This window comes from Anomalospiza imberbis, chromosome 3 (assembly GCF_031753505.1).
Source record: "Anomalospiza imberbis isolate Cuckoo-Finch-1a 21T00152 chromosome 3, ASM3175350v1, whole genome shotgun sequence".
NCBI classification, from domain to species: Eukaryota; Metazoa; Chordata; class Aves; order Passeriformes; family Viduidae; genus Anomalospiza; species Anomalospiza imberbis.
In genome coordinates this window covers 22,318,414-22,336,793 of record NC_089683.1, presented here as the reverse complement: position 1 = coordinate 22,336,793, position 18,380 = coordinate 22,318,414, and the positions used below count along the sequence as shown (strand labels likewise).

The 18,380-nt window shown below is 33.4% G+C and overlaps 1 protein-coding gene across 1 annotated transcript in view; it reads left to right on the top strand.

Moving 5' to 3' along the window:
- CSMD1 (CUB and Sushi multiple domains 1) overlaps positions 1–18,380 on the top strand; it is a 1,092,711-nt gene that overhangs the window by 836,198 nt on the left and 238,133 nt on the right. Inside the window, exons 17-20 of the mRNA XM_068183622.1 lie at positions 3,187–3,374; positions 11,383–11,571; positions 15,214–15,330; positions 16,700–16,915. Coding sequence (XP_068039723.1) covers positions 3,187–3,374; positions 11,383–11,571; positions 15,214–15,330; positions 16,700–16,915 — 710 coding nt within the window. The remainder of the gene's footprint in view (positions 1–3,186; positions 3,375–11,382; positions 11,572–15,213; positions 15,331–16,699; positions 16,916–18,380) is intronic.

Here is an 18,380-nt window from a genome sequence, read left to right as displayed (position 1 = left end):
TTTTCAATTAATCAACAAATAAAATATTTTTGTCAAGTGTTTGGCCTAGTTTGGGGAAAATTAAACCCTCTTATACTTCACTATATGACTTGCTTCAAAGACATACATAACATAATGCTTTGTACAAATGTGATATTATTAATATATTAATATAAATTATCTCACTCTTGAGCTAATGAAGTTTTAATGTTTCTAGACAAATATGCCTTTCCAGAGTCCTTAGAAATTTTCCAGAAGTAACAACAAGTAACTGCATGACCCTATGATTATTGTACATTGGAACATTTTGCATTTCAAATTGTTCCTAATGCCTCAAAGGGTAACAGAAAAATAAAATCTAATTGAGTCAAGTCATGAGGAAAGGGGTAGAAGAATAATGGCTCACCTGAAGATCTTTGGTACTTTGAATATTGATAAAAAATAGTTTGATAATTTATACAACTAACCTCTGTATCCAAAACAGACTCAATTGTATGAAGAATAGTATAACACAACATCCTTTAAGTCTTTTTGAAATTAACTATGTTCATTTGGAGGACATCCTACCTCTTACTAATATGAGTAAGCTAATAAACATTAAAATAAACTAAAAACCCAAAATGTAACCCTTAATTAGATATTTTCAATAGCAATGAAGAACTTCCATCAACAAATTGTCTTGATTTATCCCTTTAAGGAAAGTGCAAAGACTAAAAATACAAATGAGCAACAAACCCAGTCCAATTCAAAAGACAATTCATTCCCTTAAACCCTCAAAATCAGACAAGTGAATTATAAAGTCACATTCGAGTTTGACATGAGCAGGAATCTACTGGGAATAAAGATTATTGCCAGAGTAGCAATTGCTGTTGAGTTATTTTCTTGTTTCTGTCTCCAGCAAGGGTTTGCCATCCATTGTTGTCATACTGCCCTGCTAAGAAAACTGCAATTGCTGGCTGAGAGCACTTTATTCCTAATTAGTTTGCCTCACAAACATAACTGTCAAAATAATTGAACTATTCAATTACTAATCTTGAGTGTATTCATTATGAGTATAAATAAAGTATTTAAAGCAGCCTAGCTGTATCTGTCTGTTTTCATCATCCTGCTGCAGGATAAATCAATGTATAATCTGTGAAATTATGGAAGTGTACTGAAAAACAGTCAAGCACTTTTGTGATGCCCTCTGTAACTGTCTAGTTTTGTAAATTAAGTGAGCCTTTCCAGACACAAACCCTCATGTTTTTATGCAGCTAAATTGTTGAAATAGTGCCCAACATGCTTCTTGAGTTTGTTAACTAGCATTCTCCCAAATAATTATCAAAGAGAGCCAGGATTTACTGTGGGCAAGAAACCATCCATAATAGGAAATTTGAATAATATCTCCTTATTTGAGAGGCTGAAGGATGTATGTAATAGTGTGGATGTAGGCCATTCCATTCTAGCTGATTTCATTGCCAGAAGTGGGTCCTGAAAATGCTTAATGTATTAGCAAACCTGCAAGCCCTGTATTCCACTGTCAGAATGGATAGATAGCAGTAAAAGCAATCATCTGGATTTTATCCATCTTATCCAAATAAAGCACCATAAATCTAGAGTTTTCTGTGTGAAGAGGAAGGAATGATACAAAGTGCCTAAGTCAGTTTCCAAACAGTCATTAACTCTGATAGCGAAGCAAAAGCTTTCTGACTTATGGCTGTGCTTTTGTTTTCAGGGAACTGTGAGAGAAGAACTAGAAAGAATACTAAATACTGGCTAAAACTGAACTTGTTCTTACCAATATTGATGTGTCTGTAAAAACATTTTTACAAGAGCAATGCTATTTGTTCTGGAAAATGAAATGGGATGGGAGCTTAGTCATTCTGTCATCATTTTGTAATGAAGTATAAAGTTTATTTACACTTCGATGGAATGTCAAATGTATTTCTCCTTTCTAGAGTGTTTAATATTTTGCATTTTTCTTTAATTACAAGAATACAGTTTCTTATCTCTAGACCACTACATGTGTCCCATATTGACAAGACAGCTAAGGGCATTCACTTTGAAAAAATATTGTATTGTGTAGGGATTTCTGCAGCTCTCAGAAGTTGAACTAACAAGCCTTATGGGAATAGAAGAGAAAAATCTCACAACATATGCATTTCTGAAAGATGAAAATAAGGATTTTGAGTCTGCATGCAAATATATTTAGAGCAGTGTAAATATCTGTGTAATAGCACAAACTTCATTGACAGGAAAATTTATGTGTGCATGGTTTAGATGCTACAGCATATCCAAATCTGATATAGCCACAAACTATCTTGAAAAGCATCTGATGTAAAAAGTGCCAGTTCAAGTTCATCTTGAGAAAGAGCAGGTTTGTGCTGTTTGATTTAAGTACTAGTAGTACATGACATAGATGTCCATTATGAACTGGAGAAATGTGATGTGGTTTAATGATTGGTAGACACATTGACTCTGCTGTTGATTTTAAAGTTATTTTTTCTTGTAAATAAACCCTCATTAGTCTCCTTACTTTCCATTCTAGCATATGTTACCTGTTGGGGTTTTTTTTGACACACTAAAGTAAACTAGGAAGTCATGCTTATTATAATGAGTAAGTAATGAATTTCGAAATGAAGGCTTGATTTAAATTTAGTATTTTTTTACTGCTTTATTTCATAGGACAAAAATGATTACCTAAAAGTAAAGTAACAAGCTATGTTAGAATATAATCTTTGGATAAAAAAAATTAAACACTTGACTATCTATAAAACCGCTTTTGCCAAATAGCAAATATCAAATAATGAAATTTTTGAGATGAAATTTTGTTATTGAAAAAGTGTTATTGAAGATGTTTCTAGGGTGTCCAACTATTTCTTAACCTAAGGGCAAAAAATTTCTTGGATCTTCAAATTTTGTTTGAGACAATTTGCATTTTCGTACTCAGATTTCCCACTAAATGTCTTTCTAAAGGCCAGTCATGTGGCTGATCTGAAGTATACCAAATGCCTTAAAATTTTTTTAAGGTACCGCAAAAAATGCAAGGAAAATTATTTATGAAATCTTCTTTAACTGTTATTCGTAGTAATGCATGGATGGATTTGTAGCTATGTAATTTTTAATGTATGGTATTCTTGATCAGTTACAAGTGGGTTGCATTTCTATCAGTTGAAGAAAATAACACCATTAATCCATCCACCAGCTGACTTGCATATTCCTTTTCAGATTCCAGACTGAAGTTAATTATGACACTTTGGAAGTCAGAGATGGGCCAGCAAATTCATCACCATTAATTGGAGAATACCACGGAACACAAGCACCACAGTTCCTTATCAGTACTGGAAATTATATGTATCTGCTGTTCACCACGGACAACAGTCGTTCCAGTGTTGGTTTCCTAATTCACTATGAGAGTAAGTCTGGTATTTCTCAAATAGATTTTTATTTAATCTTGAAAAAACCCCTTCAATTAGAAAATGAGCAAGCAAATGGGAACAAATAAAATTCAGTAGTTATATTTGTGTAAGAACAAATTATGTTTACTTTATGCTGTACTGACAGATAATTATGGAAATATTAATTTTGGAAATTTTTCTTCATGAGTTCTTTTATGTTATTTGGAGTCCTTACAGACCTAGTTGTTTAATCAAATGCAAAATAATTTTAGAAACCTTACCTTGTGGTTAAACATATATTGTTTGGGTGTCCCCTATCTTCTCTCTAACTTTCACTTTCTCTCTTTTTCTCTTTCTCTGGTTTTTGTAGGGCTGAACAGACTTGGACACCTTATCTATAATGGTTCCAAAATGCAAATAAATTAATAATAATATCTCCATGCGAACTACAGAATCAACATAATAGCATTTTCTTTTCAATTAAGTGCATAAAATGGCATATATTAAATGGTCTGAAGTCACACTAGTCATTATATGATAGCACAACCATTCACCTAATTATTTACTGAAGAGATCTTATGTGTTTATTGCAGTTGTACCAGCCTAACAGTAACATCTTTTTTATCAGTTGTTCTTATTTGGAAACTAATGTGATTGCTGTAAATTTGCTGTAATGTTGAATCTGGAATAATGTCCAAATATATTTTATAGCCACATCAAGGCTTATCCAAATAGTAAAAAAAAGTTGTGCAGTGAAAGCTTGCTAAACACTTCACACCCATGTCAATGCATTTGCCCCACAAGACTTCTTAAGTTAATCACAACCTCACTGTTCATATTGTCTTTTTTTCACATTAGATTTCACACAGAGCTAAAATTGTCTCCATTTTGCCTTGTGTTCTATATGTTCATGTAGCACAGCTGACATTTGCTGCAGAGTCTGTCTTACTGTGCTAGTAAGCATCAGGAGCTCCTGCAGCATTTCTGTGATTTTTTACTCTGTATTGGCAGTTGTGTACATCACAGAGGGAAGGGAATCACAATAAATATTAACATGGGGGTACTAAGTAGATAATGTCAGTGTTTTTAAAGAGCTGTCAGTGTTTTTAAAGTTTCAGGTAGAAGGACCTAACTGAAGCCTTGAGTAATATGCTAGTAACACAGGAAACTATAATCATATTTTGATTTTCCTTGAAGGTTTAACTGTAGAAGTTGCTATTTTTAAAGTTATCACAACAAAACTTTTATTTGTTTCACATTTCTTACATTTGTAGAAGACAAGGTAGTCAATTTTGAGTTTTAAGAAAAGTTTCTGAATATTTTCTTTGGAAGTTCAAATACCTGTCTTATTTGGAAGTATCTTAAAAATCTTCCAGTTACAGTCATAACTTTGATGATAAAGTAAATCACTGCACTGTGAAGCAGAAGACTCTTAACCTGCTTAAAATAAAAGGTTCAACATAAGCTAACCTGAGTTGAATCTGAGATGGCAATAATATTCTATTAAGCTAAAATATGACTGTAATATAGCTTTAATAAATATGTAACCCATTAAAGGTACTGTGAAGGATGTGAAGATAATTTGTTTATTTTTCTCCTTAAATTTCTGTCATTCAGCCATTCAATGACACTTGAAAATAGCTAATGCAAGACAGTGTAGATTGTCTTATGCATCTAAGCAAGGAGAAAATATTGACATGCCTAAAATATTTCTTAAGTAAAACTACTGATAAATACTATTTTTTTGTTAAAAGTGATTAATCTTTTGGCAAGTGTGCTTCATGTCTCAATTACATTTTCCCGATCTCTCAGCTTCCCTAGTTATGTGTTTTGAGTAGGGGTTTGTTTGGCTGGTTGGTTGGTTTTTTGACTGTTTGTTTTTGGGGGGGGGGGTTTGGTTCCTCATTCTGTGAAGTAGGTTGTGCAATCTTAGTCTTTTTCTTAATTGAAAATAGATAGAAATAGTCTATCTGCAGCTTACTGTAATGTAAATTGTTTCTTTGTTTATTAAGGTATATTTGAATTTTTTCTTTCCTAATATAAGAGAACATAATTTGCAAAGCAAATTGATCAATTATTTCTTCAATTCAAATGTTTTACTTACAATTCTGTGCTTTTTGTGAACTAATATTTCCTTCTATCCTAAAATTTATCTGAAAAATAGATCATATTTTAGTCACGTATTGAGACAGTTAAATTACACTCTATATCAATATATCAATATATATTTGATAAACATTACAATTCTCTTACACAGTCAATAAAATAGTTTAAAAATCAAAGATTACTCATCTTAGTAAAAACATTCCTTTTTGAGGCCATTGAAAAGATCTACAAAATCAATATTGTGATTTTTCTTAGTGAAAATAATTGGAATTTTTAAAAAATAGACATAATCCTTTATTCACAGTGTATAAAATGAGGTATTTGTTTAGATTGGGTTTCAGAAAATAACTTTATAAGCTCAGAAATATGCAATCTTCAGGGATTTGACAAAGTGTTGAAACCAGTCAGACCACAATCAATTTTAACTGTGATAACATAGCATCAAAATACTTAACGTTTTTTCATTTGAGGAGCAAAGATAATCCTTTGAGTAGTTTGGATGTCAGGAAAAGATGCATACAATTTTTTGTAGCAGGACACAATCAATGGAAAAAGATTTTAAATATTAAGGAAGATTTTTTTTTGTTTCAGCAGTCAATTTTACTATGGCTAAGAATCAATACTGAGGCTAAATAGGAAAGGCAGATTTTGGGGAAGTGTCTATAAAATAATAGAGTTTATGATTGGTAAGAAGGGAAAGAATGAAGCAACATGGTGATTAAATTAAGGGCATGCAAAAATCTAAATTGCCAAATTTGGCAGATTGGTAGGTGAATGTCCTTGAGTACTAACAAATGGATTGTGAAAGTCATTTATAAAAGAAATTGATGGAAAGCCCAACAGAAAACTATTGTTTGTTTTTTGGTGGTTTTGGTTTGGTTTGGTTTGGTTTTTTTGTTTTGTTATTGCTTTTCCTTGGTTTTGTTTCATTTTGGGGGTTTTTGTGCTTGTTTTGTTGCTTTTCTTTAATTTTGTTTTTTAATTTTTGAGAAAGGTTTCTGTAGCTATTTAAAAATCTCTTTTAATGATGTAACTCAAGAATTAATAATGTAGATACTAGGTATATTCAAATATTGCTATAGATAGCAATCAAAGAGTAACACAGATCTCTTAAGATAAACACAAAAATCTGAAGTACATATTTAATTCCAAGCATAAGAAAAGGAAAGACAGTAACAAAAATATCTGTAAATATATTCAAACAAGGGGAAACAAATTACTAAAAAAAAGTTTGACCAAAAATCGGCTGTCACAGGCAAGACTAAATGTTTTGTTCCTGTTTTGCAAGTTTTGCAGAAAATAATATTTTTTACCATTCACTTAACATAATTAAGTGAACATTTTCAAGGTAAGAATATGGCATATGGAGAGAGGGTACTGCACAATATTGAAATAATTAAATATATTTTATTTATCAGGGACTGTTGAAATTCCCTGCGCTATATTGAGAGGCAAAGTGGAAGGACCACTCCACTGAAAATTATGTCTGAAAATTCAAATCTGTAAGGAAGTTTAAAAAAATTCAGAAGGGCACATACTTTTCCAAGCAAGGATGGAGAAGAAAAAGAAAAAAAGAAGATATTTGGACTAGAAGGATCAAGGACATTAGTTTTATCTTTGCTCTTGAAAGATATGAGTTTTAAGCTGATAAACATAATGATAAGAAATAAATGACTTGTATTTGATAAAACAGATTATATCAAACCAACTTAATTTCTTTCTTGGCAGGTTAACTGCTTTTGTAGATTTGGAAATGGAAAGGGGAGGAAATAGTTCTGTGCTGCCATTCATAAGGTTTTAGAACTCTTTCAGAGAAAAATATAGAAATTTAGTGTGGATTAAATTATTGCAGTACAATAAATGTACAATAAGGTATAGCAGTCACTGGAAAAAGTTTCTCAGAAAAGCTGTGGAATCTCCATCCTTGGAGGTACTAAAAATACATCCAGGAATGGATCCACCTATGCAACCAACTTTAGGTGACCTTGCTTGAGCAGGGGGGGTTGGACTACATGATCCCAGAGGTTCCTTCCACCCAAAATTGTTATGTGATTTCTATGATGCTGTGGGAAAAAAAAAAAATATTAATGATTTTAATGACAATATAAGAATAGTTACAATTTGAGGATGATTCCGGCCTACAATTATAGTAAGCCCTATGATTGAGAAGATTTGAATTCAAAACAAGCTAGATGAACTGAAGAAAGAGTGAAAAAAAACCCCATTTGATTCTATAAAGAAACATGCTAAACCTAAATGGGGAAGGAGAAGTGACATGCACAAATACAAAATAGAGATACAATAGAAAAAGGTTTGGATGTCACACAGACCCAATATAATCTAGGTAAAAATGTAGTAGTATTGCAAAAAGTTGAATCTTCTAGACATTGTATTTAACCATGTAACAAACCAAAAGACAATTTCAGAAAATACATTTGTTTTGTTTACGGGAGTGTTTTATCTAGGATTTGTTCAAAAATTATTTCACTTCATTTGACCAGGGAGACTATTGTGTCCAGTTTGTGACACAGTTTAAAAAGACTAGAATGTTGCTAACATGGAAAATATGACACATAAGGAGTCATTGAAAGGTTTATACTTGATTGGAAAAAGTGTGACTTGGCAGGCAAGAGGTGAAGCCTGATAACGGTGTCATGGTCTCACATAGCTAGTAATTGCAGCCTGTTCTAGAGCTTGATCTACTGCCTGTGCTCCTTCTCAATCAACTCTTTACAATTATTTTCCAACCATATTTATCACTGTTGTTCCAGAATTGTGCCATATTTCTCATATCAAATAATTGCCCATTATTTAATTTTAGGTTGTCTCTTATTAATAAAAATAATCAAATCTTCAGGCAAAGAAGCAAAGAAAAAATATTTATTTTCAGCAATGTTCATGGTTGCTGAAACTTACATATTGAATATTTTTTCCTGGGAATGAAACTGATGAGCTGATTTTGAACTGATGCCTGAGCTGATTTTATTTATTTAACACTACTACTTCAGTCAGCAAGTTGGAAGTTGATAAATTTTCTATAGCAAAAACGTGAAACAATGGAGTTAAAAATGGTTTATCATTTCAAAAAGAACCTGATGAGTTTACCTGTTATGTATGACTCAGAATGCCAAAGCAGCTGATGTGTTCAGGCAGGGGTGGTAGGCTGCCCTAAGAGGAAGGAATTTTAAGAATGCTGCTGTGAACCTCCACCTACACTAACGTATTTCAAAATATGAGGTATGATTTTTCTGATAAAACCTAATGTTCATCAAAGTTAAAATTTCATACAGATGAAATTAAGGACACTTACAATGCAGAATATTATAGACTTAAATGGTTTCTTTGAGACTTTATTAAGCAGTTTTATGCAGGCGAAGGGAATCTAAAAATGCACTGTTAACTAACACGGTACATTTGCATTAAGAGTATGCAGTCTAGTCTAGAGGAACTTATTCGTCTAGAATTTAAGTATGTCAGGGTTACCTCATGAAAACTGGATCATAAGCTTTCAAATCTGAATTCTAAGTGAGCTATAAGAAGAGCTGGAGGGTACAGAGAATATTTCTTTCTGAAAGCTAGAGTCATTGTTTATGATATTTTTATTTGTAGCCCTGATTCCAGCACTCATATGTATAGTTCTGAATCCTTCACTTTATGCCCTGATAAATATAATTTTTCCTTAGTTTTGAACTCCTCCTACTTGTTCCTAAGGCTGTGTGGTAGTCTTGGATAAACAGGGCAGGGTAGAAGCAGTAAACTGAGAGAACGACTTCTGCAGAAACGGTTAGAGATGCACAAGCAGCTGAGCAGACCAGCACCTTCTTTGCCCTTTAGAGGGCTAAGAAGCTAGGAAATGTCTGTGAAGAAGGCCATTGTGGTGGAGTAACCTTTCTAGATCCCAGGTGCTCAAATCTTAAAAACACCGTCCCTGTACCCTCCGTTCCTCTCTGGCTGAACTTCACTTTCAGTTTTATCTACCTCCTCCTTCTGAGAGGTGCAGGGGGACAGGGCATGAAGGTTGTGATCAGTTTATCACAATTATCTTTGCTGCTCCTTCCTCCTTGGTGGATGGACCCCTCAGACTCTTCTCTTCCTCCAGCATTGGGTTCCTCCCCCAGGAGATATTCTCCCATGAATATTTAAAATTTGAATCCTTCCCATAATCTAGAGTTCTTAATGAATGGCTCTGGCGTGGTGTGCAATCTTTCAGGAACAGAGTGCTCCAGTGTAGGTCTCCCACAGCGTCACAAGTCCTGCCAGTAAAGCTGTTCTAGTGTGGGCTCCTGTTTCCACCAGGCCACAGATCTTGCCAGGAGCCTGCTCCAGTGTGGACTTCCCATAAGATCACAGCCTCCTTTGAGCATCCATCTGCTCCATAGTGGAGTCCTTCACAGCCTGCAGGTGGATCTCTGATCCACTGTGGACCTTCATGGGCTGCAGTAGGACAGCTGCTTCACTGCAGTCTTCAGCACCGGTTGCAGGGGCTTCCAAACCTTGAGCACCTCCTCCCTCTTCTTCTTCATTGACCTTAGTGTCTCAGAATTCTTGCTCTCACATTCTCACTCTTCTCTATGGCTGCTGTTTTTCTGCTGCAGCTTTTTGTGTCCTTCTTAACAATGTTATTCCAGAGGCTCTACCACCATCTCTGAGGTGTTCAGCTCTTGCCAGCAGCAGGCCCATCCTGATGCTAGATGGCATTGGTTGTGTTGGACATGTTGGAAGTTTATGGCAGCTTCTCACAGAAGCCACTCCTGTAGCCACCCCTGTCTACTAACTAAAACTTGGCCATGCAAGCCTAATACAGGGCTGAGGATGACAGGGTATTTTACTATTTAGTTTTGTTTCTCACCATCCTAGTCTATTTTTAATTGGTGATAAATGAAATAATTTCTTCTCAAATTGAGTGTAGTTTGATTGTGATGGTAATTATTAAGTGATCTTCTTGTCTTTGTCTTAGCCCTTGAGTTTCCTAATGTTATTTTTCTACCTTGTTCTCCCCCCTGTACTGTTGAAGGGGGTAATGAGAGAGCAGCTGAGTGGGGGACTGGCAGCCAGACAAGGTCAATTCACCACATATAATAACAGAAAATAAAAGAAATTCCTGTCATCCCAATAGTGAGTCTATTTGTTTTCCTGATGTGTATACATTATTGTTCATTATCTTACTAAATTCCACAATCATTTGCTATCACTAGAAGCACAATGTATAATGTTCAGTTAATGAGCCTTCATTTGATAATTTCAGGGAGTTTTTTTCAGTGGATATCTCCAGGTTTTTTTGCCAAAAACTATTTAATCTCTCCATAAGACATAATTGCCAGAGACTCTTACTGTCAGATAAGAGTTATACAATTGTGAGAGCTATATTATTGGTCTCTTTTTTTCATGCATAGGATAATATCTGTAAGAATTCAGTAGTTTGTGAGCTCTTCAACTGCAGTTTTTGACATTGCTTCTTGTTGTACCAAATAATCATAACTATGCAGAGGAAAACTGACTTGTCCGGCAGTATCAGAAACTGAATCGATGAAATAATCAAGTATGATTTATATGCTAACAAAATTTTTATTCATACTTTGAACTGTAGTATCTTTCTGTAGTTTCAGATGTCCAGTACTTTTATTGGTTTGGTGTTTTTAATTGATTGATAAAATATACCTTAAAGATCAAGTATTTTTCCATTTAATTTGGACTTCTCTATTCTATGAAACTTAAAATTGTAGAACCGTTCTGTGAGTCAGACAACAGCTAGAGAAAGAGTTACATATCCCATATCAGTTCTCAGGCAATGCTAACTAGAACCTTTTGGAGGCTCTTTCTTTCTCCCGTCTTCCTTGTTTTATGTTTTGTTTGGGTCTTTTTTTCTGTTTACTATCTGAAAACAAGATGAAAAAACCAAAAATAAATCTGTGTGTTTCAGGTGTTACTCTGGAATCAGATTCTTGCCTTGACCCGGGAATTCCTGTGAATGGCCATCGCCATGGTAACAACTTCAATATCCGCTCCACAGTAACATTTAGCTGTGATCCAGGATATACACTGAGTGATGAAGAACCTCTCATATGTGAAAGAAACCATCAGTGGAATCATGCATTACCCAGCTGTGATGGTAAGTATCAAGTTCTTGAGAAGGCAGGTTTAAAGTCCACAAAATGAATTTACTATTTTGCAGAACTAATTAAGCTTGTCATTGCTACTACCTCCCTTCAATTGTAGCAAGAGCCACACTTTAAAAAATTATTTTATTGTTATTAAAAGCCATGCTTTACATCTCTGTATCTGTTTTCAGTGAGATACTGAAAAAAACCAGGCACATATTCACAAGCAGAAAAATTCAGATTCTCGCAGAGTGGCATTGTTCAACTGTGAATCAAAATGGTGCCATACAACTAATACTTTCAACACAAAGCCAATAAAATAATTTCTATTTTAAACTCTAAATACTGCATACCAAAATAATTGCTTAAAATTTAGGATGTTCAGTACTAAAGCAGATAGACCAAGATCAGCCAATGTAATTAATTTTCTTAACATATTTTTGTTTTGAAATTTTTAGTTAGTTTAATAATTGTTTTGGTCGATATGAAATATGAAACTGTCTATAGCTTTCATGAAGCAATTTTTACAATGCTGAATTACTTCATGGTTTAACCACAGCCAGCAACCAAGCCTCACACAGCCTCTTGCTCACTCCCACCAGCAGGATCCGGGAGAGAATCAGAATGCTAAAAGTGGTAATACTCCTGGGTTGAGATAAAGACAGCTTAGCAAGAAAAGCAAAATCTGTGCACACAAGCGAAGCAAAGCAAACCAAGGAATTTATTCACTGCTTCCCAAGGACAGCAGGTGTTCAGCCATCTTTCGAATAGCAGATGACAAATATCATCAGTCTGAACTTCTCAGTTTTCCTTTTTTCTCCCCACTTTATATACTGAGCCTGATGCCATATGGTGTGGGTTATTCTTTGGGTTAGCTGCAGTCACCTGTCCCTGCTGTGTCTCCTCCTAATCTCCCACTCACCCCCAACTTCCTCACCAGTGTTACATATGAAAAGCAGAAAAAGTCTTGGCTCTGTGTAAACCCTGCTCAGCAATAACAAAAACATCTCTGTATTATCAACCCTGTGCTCAGCACAAATCCAAAACAAAGTCCCATACTGAGAAGAAAAATAACTCTACCCCAGCACAACTGTATTTGCAAATATTTCTGTGTTCTTTTCTGTAATTGGATTTTTTGGCTAAGTTCTGCTTTTGTGAACCACTAAATCAACTTAAATTCTTCATGGAATCCTTGTGTAGTTGCTACAAAATCCCTCTTATAGAAACCACAGAACAACAGCAAAGAAAGGCTCTTGCTTTAGTGAATTACTTACATTAATGTATTTCTAACTTGCTTTTCAGGTCCAAGGTTTTCATAGATTACAGTGGAATGTCAGAGGACAAACTTAGATTCACCAAAGTATTTCAGTTTCTCACTCTGTTTTACAGTGTTTTGTGAAATCTGAGCACTAGTCTTCTCCTTCTAACTCCTCCATGATCAAAACATCTAAACCACCAAAAGATCATTACAGAAGTTAGCTAATCTAGCATTCAAACTCACCTTGTAATCACCACAACCCATTCCTCCTTTACAAGTACAGACACAAAGCATTTTTAAATTTTTCATTGTTTATATGGGTTTCTTTCCTGGTTTTCTTTGCCATGATAGATTGATAATTGTGAAGAAATTTTAAGTTTGAATAGTATACGCTTCTTTTCCCACTTACTTTTATTAAAATGTGTGGTTGTATTTCTGAGTTAAAATGTCAACATTTAACTTTTTTGTTTGCATATGAATGTTGATCTTCAGGAAGGTCTAGTTAATTTTCACTCATTGAAAGGGATTTTTTTCCCAGGTCCTTCACCCACTTTCATGCGAGCATATGAGAAAATGTTCTCTAGGCAAACAACACACAAGGGTTCAATATACATTCAGTCTCTTCCTTAAAGATTAAACTCTGTTGTAATAACTAGTCTAAAAGCATGGCATAGAACTCACACTCTATTAGGTAATCATTTTGTTGGTGTATTTGCCTTTTGAGGCTCAACAAGTTGTGACCCAAATTTTTGGAATGTGACAGATTTAAGTGAGGTGGAAATGAGCATTTTGCACTCATCTGTAGAGTACTGATGTTCTCAAAATTTTAACTTCAGAGACTAATTTAGCAGAATAATGCCTAAGGGAAAAGCATGTTGCTTTGTTTCATGCCAACAAAGAAGAAACAAACCTGTGTACAAATGTAAGGTGGTTAAAGTTCCCTCTAAGTAATGTGCCATTCTCAAAATATGCTAATGCCAAGGTGGAGCATGAAAATAATTTTTGAGTGAGAGCTAAATTAAAGAACATCAATTCCATAATTTTAGTTTTGTTAAAATATGTAAATGATTTTTGAAATATGTTAATATCTGCTTTAAGTAATGTTGCACAGTCAAGTATTTTTCTTCCTTCTGTGGTGTTTAGAGAATATGATAAGGATTTTTGAATGAATGTATTATTGTTAATTTATGGAACTGTAAACCTGATGTCTGTAATACTGTTTTTTATTATTAAGTGTTGTTATCAAGCATATATTTGCTGTGGGTTTAGTCAAATGTGTTTTAATTCATACTTGCATGCAGAAATAACTATATTCAGGTAAAACAAGGCTGGAAGCATTTCCTTTCCTTTTATTTACTTATAAATATGTATAAGTTACATAAATTCAAAATATATTAAAAACTTTAACAAAAACCTTAGTCTAATAAGAAATGAAAAATAAGGAACTTAAGCTATAAACCAAGTATATGTAAATATACACACATCTACATAAAGATACTGCAAGTTTATTGAATAATTTTTCATGTATCTTTTCCATCTAGTTAATGGCAAAGTGTATCACTCTATGTGAGGAAGAAGACTAAAAGCATCTTAATGTTTTGTTGCTTTATTGTTTAAATATTTAGTATATTAAAATTTTAAAAATACAACAGCATAAAAATTAGACAGCAAGAGATGTGTGAAAAGCAGAGTCATTCTGTATTTATAAGATCTGTGAGCAATTCAGCATGCAAATCTTAAACATTAATTAATTTGCTATGCAAATTTGAACAGCCTAGTTTAGCAAATTCTAGTATGCATAAAATGTTTTCTAGCATAGTTCTCATGTCTTCCAAAATATTCAATTCCAAATAAATTACTTATGATGGGACAATCTAAATCTTTGAAAAAGAGGAAATTACACTTCTTTTTTCCCCTGAGCATTGCAGTAATCATCAAAGTTATACTTACTTGAAAAAACTGTGTGTTTTACTGAAGTATTTTTGTTTGTTAAAAATGCAGTTGAATGTATGCCTTTCAAAATATTTAGTGAAAGAAAAGTAGCAACAGGATATTTTTTGTGTTACTTCACAAAAAAGTCCCCTTATTTCTTACATACTACTGAAATATGAATTAATATTTGCAATAATTTTTTTTTTGTGTTCTGCTAACTAACAGGAGAGGCTGCAAGTGAAAAATAACCTCATTTTCAAGGACTATTTTAGAAGAAAAAAAAATGTTGTCAAAATTAATGTTGCGGCGTTGGATTAATTAACTTCTTATTTTAATCCTTGAATCTATTTTTAAGTTTAAGTGTAGTTAAAAATGAACTCTCTGTCTTTCTTTCCCTTTCTCTCTCTCAAACCCTTTTACAAGAAAGGCTTTTTGCATTATTTTTTTTTTTTCTCTTCTTAAGCTTTATGTGGTGGATATATTCATGGGAAGAGTGGAACTGTTCTTTCTCCAGGTTTTCCTGATTTTTACCCAAACTCTTTAAACTGCACTTGGACTATTGAAGTGTCCCATGGCAAGGGTAAGTATCTAATATCTTTTGTATATATATTATGTCTGTATGGAAAAAAAAAATAGACACATATAGTTAAAAAAGAAAATGTCCTTTATGAGTTAAACCAACACTTTCTGCCATTCCTTTGAAAAAGAAGTTTTTAACTCCCCAAAATAAGTATCTTCAACGGTGGGATTTCCAGTTTGTGTTTATTTTTCAAGTGAATAATTCTTTTTAAAGTTGCCAGAGGCAATGTGTTTTAATCTCAGAAAAATGGAAAAGAGTGGAAGAGGTAAAATGTGGGGAAATAATAGCTACTGGTTAAATAGCTCTAAATTTCTTTTAGTCAAAGATGTCAGGACCTAGTTGATGGCTCTTTGCTATTATTGAACATAAAGGAACAGATTGGATCTGTGTATTGGTAACCTAAGATTTCAGGCTTAAACCATTAGAGCAAAAACATATATATATATATATATATCTATATATATATATATATATATCTATATCTATATATATATATATCTTTATGTTACATACACAATGGAGTAATATATGAGTAAAAAAATTACTGAGAAGTATACGGGAAGTTTCTGTTTTTAAAATCTTATTAAAGGCTGTTTGGTTTTTTTTTGTTAAAAACTCATAAAACATTTAAAATGTAAAATATATGAGAAAATGTGCTAAGAAGAATATTGTTCCCCACAGTAAATTTATAAATTTATAAATTTATCATATTTATTGTATTTGAAAATTTATTGTATTTGAAAACTGAACTGTAAGTCAAATTTTAATTAATTTTTGGATTGGAAGTTGGTAAATGAAAAAGCAGCCATTATGTCAGGTAAATGATCAGTTCCAGAAAATAGGAATCTGTATTTATGTAAGACTGTACATAAAACTTATGTATGCTTTGTCCTTGTATTTGGAAACTTCCATGAAGCTTAGAAGTCAGAATTGTTTTGGAGGAAATGCAAAAATAAAACACAAATACAAAATTTCAGCCAAGTATTAATGTACGTCTCCTAGGTAATAATGAAATCAAGGTAGATATTATATGTAAAAGAGAAATACAGGAACTTGAATAACACCTAAAAATTAGAAATTTGAATTTTCAGAGTGCTGTATAAAAATAGCACTGAATGCCATCAATACTCTTGTAGGAACTATTGATTTAAAGTGAGCTAAACAAGCATCCACATTGCACATATGAGCACAGTTGAGCTCATGTGTTTTCTGCAAACTTTATTTTCAGAATTTCAGGTTTTGATTCTAACTTTTTCTCAAAATGTTTCTGTGTGACATAAAAATTGCTTTCTGTGTTGCCTACATATGAAGGAATAGGAAAACTTGCTATTAAATGCTTTTCTTTCCTCCCTTTTTAATTCTTTTAAAGGTGTACAGCTGGTTTTTCATACTTTTCACCTTGAGAGCTCTCATGACTATTTGCTCATCACTGAAGATGGGAGCTTCACAGAACCAGTAGCCAGATTAACTGGCTCGGTCTTACCCCCTACAATTAAAGCCGGCCTCTTTGGAAATTTTACTGCACAGCTTCGATTTATATCTGATTTTTCAATTTCTTACGAAGGTTTCAACATAACATTTTCAGGTAATTAATTCCATTCTGCTAAGTATCCTTAAACTGTTCCAGATGCAGATAGCAGAAATATTATGAAACGCTAAAAAGTAAAAAAAAAAAACAACTTAATCATTGTATAGTCTCTATCGTAGAAAACTGGTTAAGGTTTAAAAAGGTGGCCGTGAGAATTGAGAAGAATGTTGGTGATTTGACTGTTTTAAGTTATACCTGTTCTCACAGAAACATTAAAATTGTTGTAAAATAAATTTGGAAGAAAATTAAGGGGAAAAAATTACAAAGAAGGTACTGCTTCAGAAGAAAGGAATTAACTTGTTCTAAAGTATAGAAACTTTAAGAAAGCAGTGGTATGCTAACTTAGATTCACAAAGAACTCTAAATTGAAGACTGATTTTGAAATGGAAAATGTGTATATAAAGATGAAATAAAACACTTATCTATTGATGTATTTCTGCAAATTATCTCTTTAAATACATGAAACATTTGCTACTGCTTCTTATTTACAGCCTTTTAAAACTAGATGACATCTAATATACATTTTTCACTATTTTCTTTGCCTATCTCCATTACTAGGAAGTAGAATTACAGATGTGCATATTGCAGCAGGGAATCTCATCTCCCAACAAGAACTGATCTGTTGTTTGTTAGCTGGTCAGGTAACTCAAACAGGATGAGCTGTCTTGTAGTGAGTTATTTTGGCACCATAGCCAAAATGGCCAGTGCTCTGGCATTTCCCAGCTGCCAATAAACATCTTACTTTTGAAGTGAGATCTGGAAGGTAAGCTGGACTTCATACTGACAGACACCTCACTTAGAAACTAGAAAAGCCACTGCAAACTTTCATAAAGCAGAAGTCCTCTTTACATGATCTCGGAAATGTGTGGAGTTTCTCCCATGAGTAGGGACGTCTATTTTACACTTACTCCCCAGGGGTTAAATGAAGAAATCTGTGTACATTATTGTCATTTTGTTGGTAAGTTACAATACTGTTTCTTTTGCTAGCTTTAATTATAGGTACCCTGAAATAGTGCACTGTATTATGCTAGGCTGTAATCTAGTAGTTCTTTAGTTGCATACTGCATAGTAATTCTGATTAGGATCTTTGGTTGGTTATCTCTTAATTTTTTTTATAAATAGACTTGATTTCCCATCATTAGAACTTGTGGACCACAGTAAGTCCTTAAATTTAAAATGCTGTGGAGTTCTGAGGCTAAGGCAGGGTTTTTCTGAAGCTTCCACTTGTCCTATTGCACATATGAATGAATCAAGCGCTAGTTGAAATGCACATGCACATGTATATTTTATGGAAGGAGTGCATAAGGAACTCACATCCAACTCTCCTACATAATTTTTCAGGAACTGAAAGCCAATAAATTTTGTTGAGAATTGGCAATGTTTACACATGATCATGCTATTTATGAGTAATATATCTCATTTAGCTTGCTTATTTAAAAAAGGAAAAAGCTACTTCACTGAT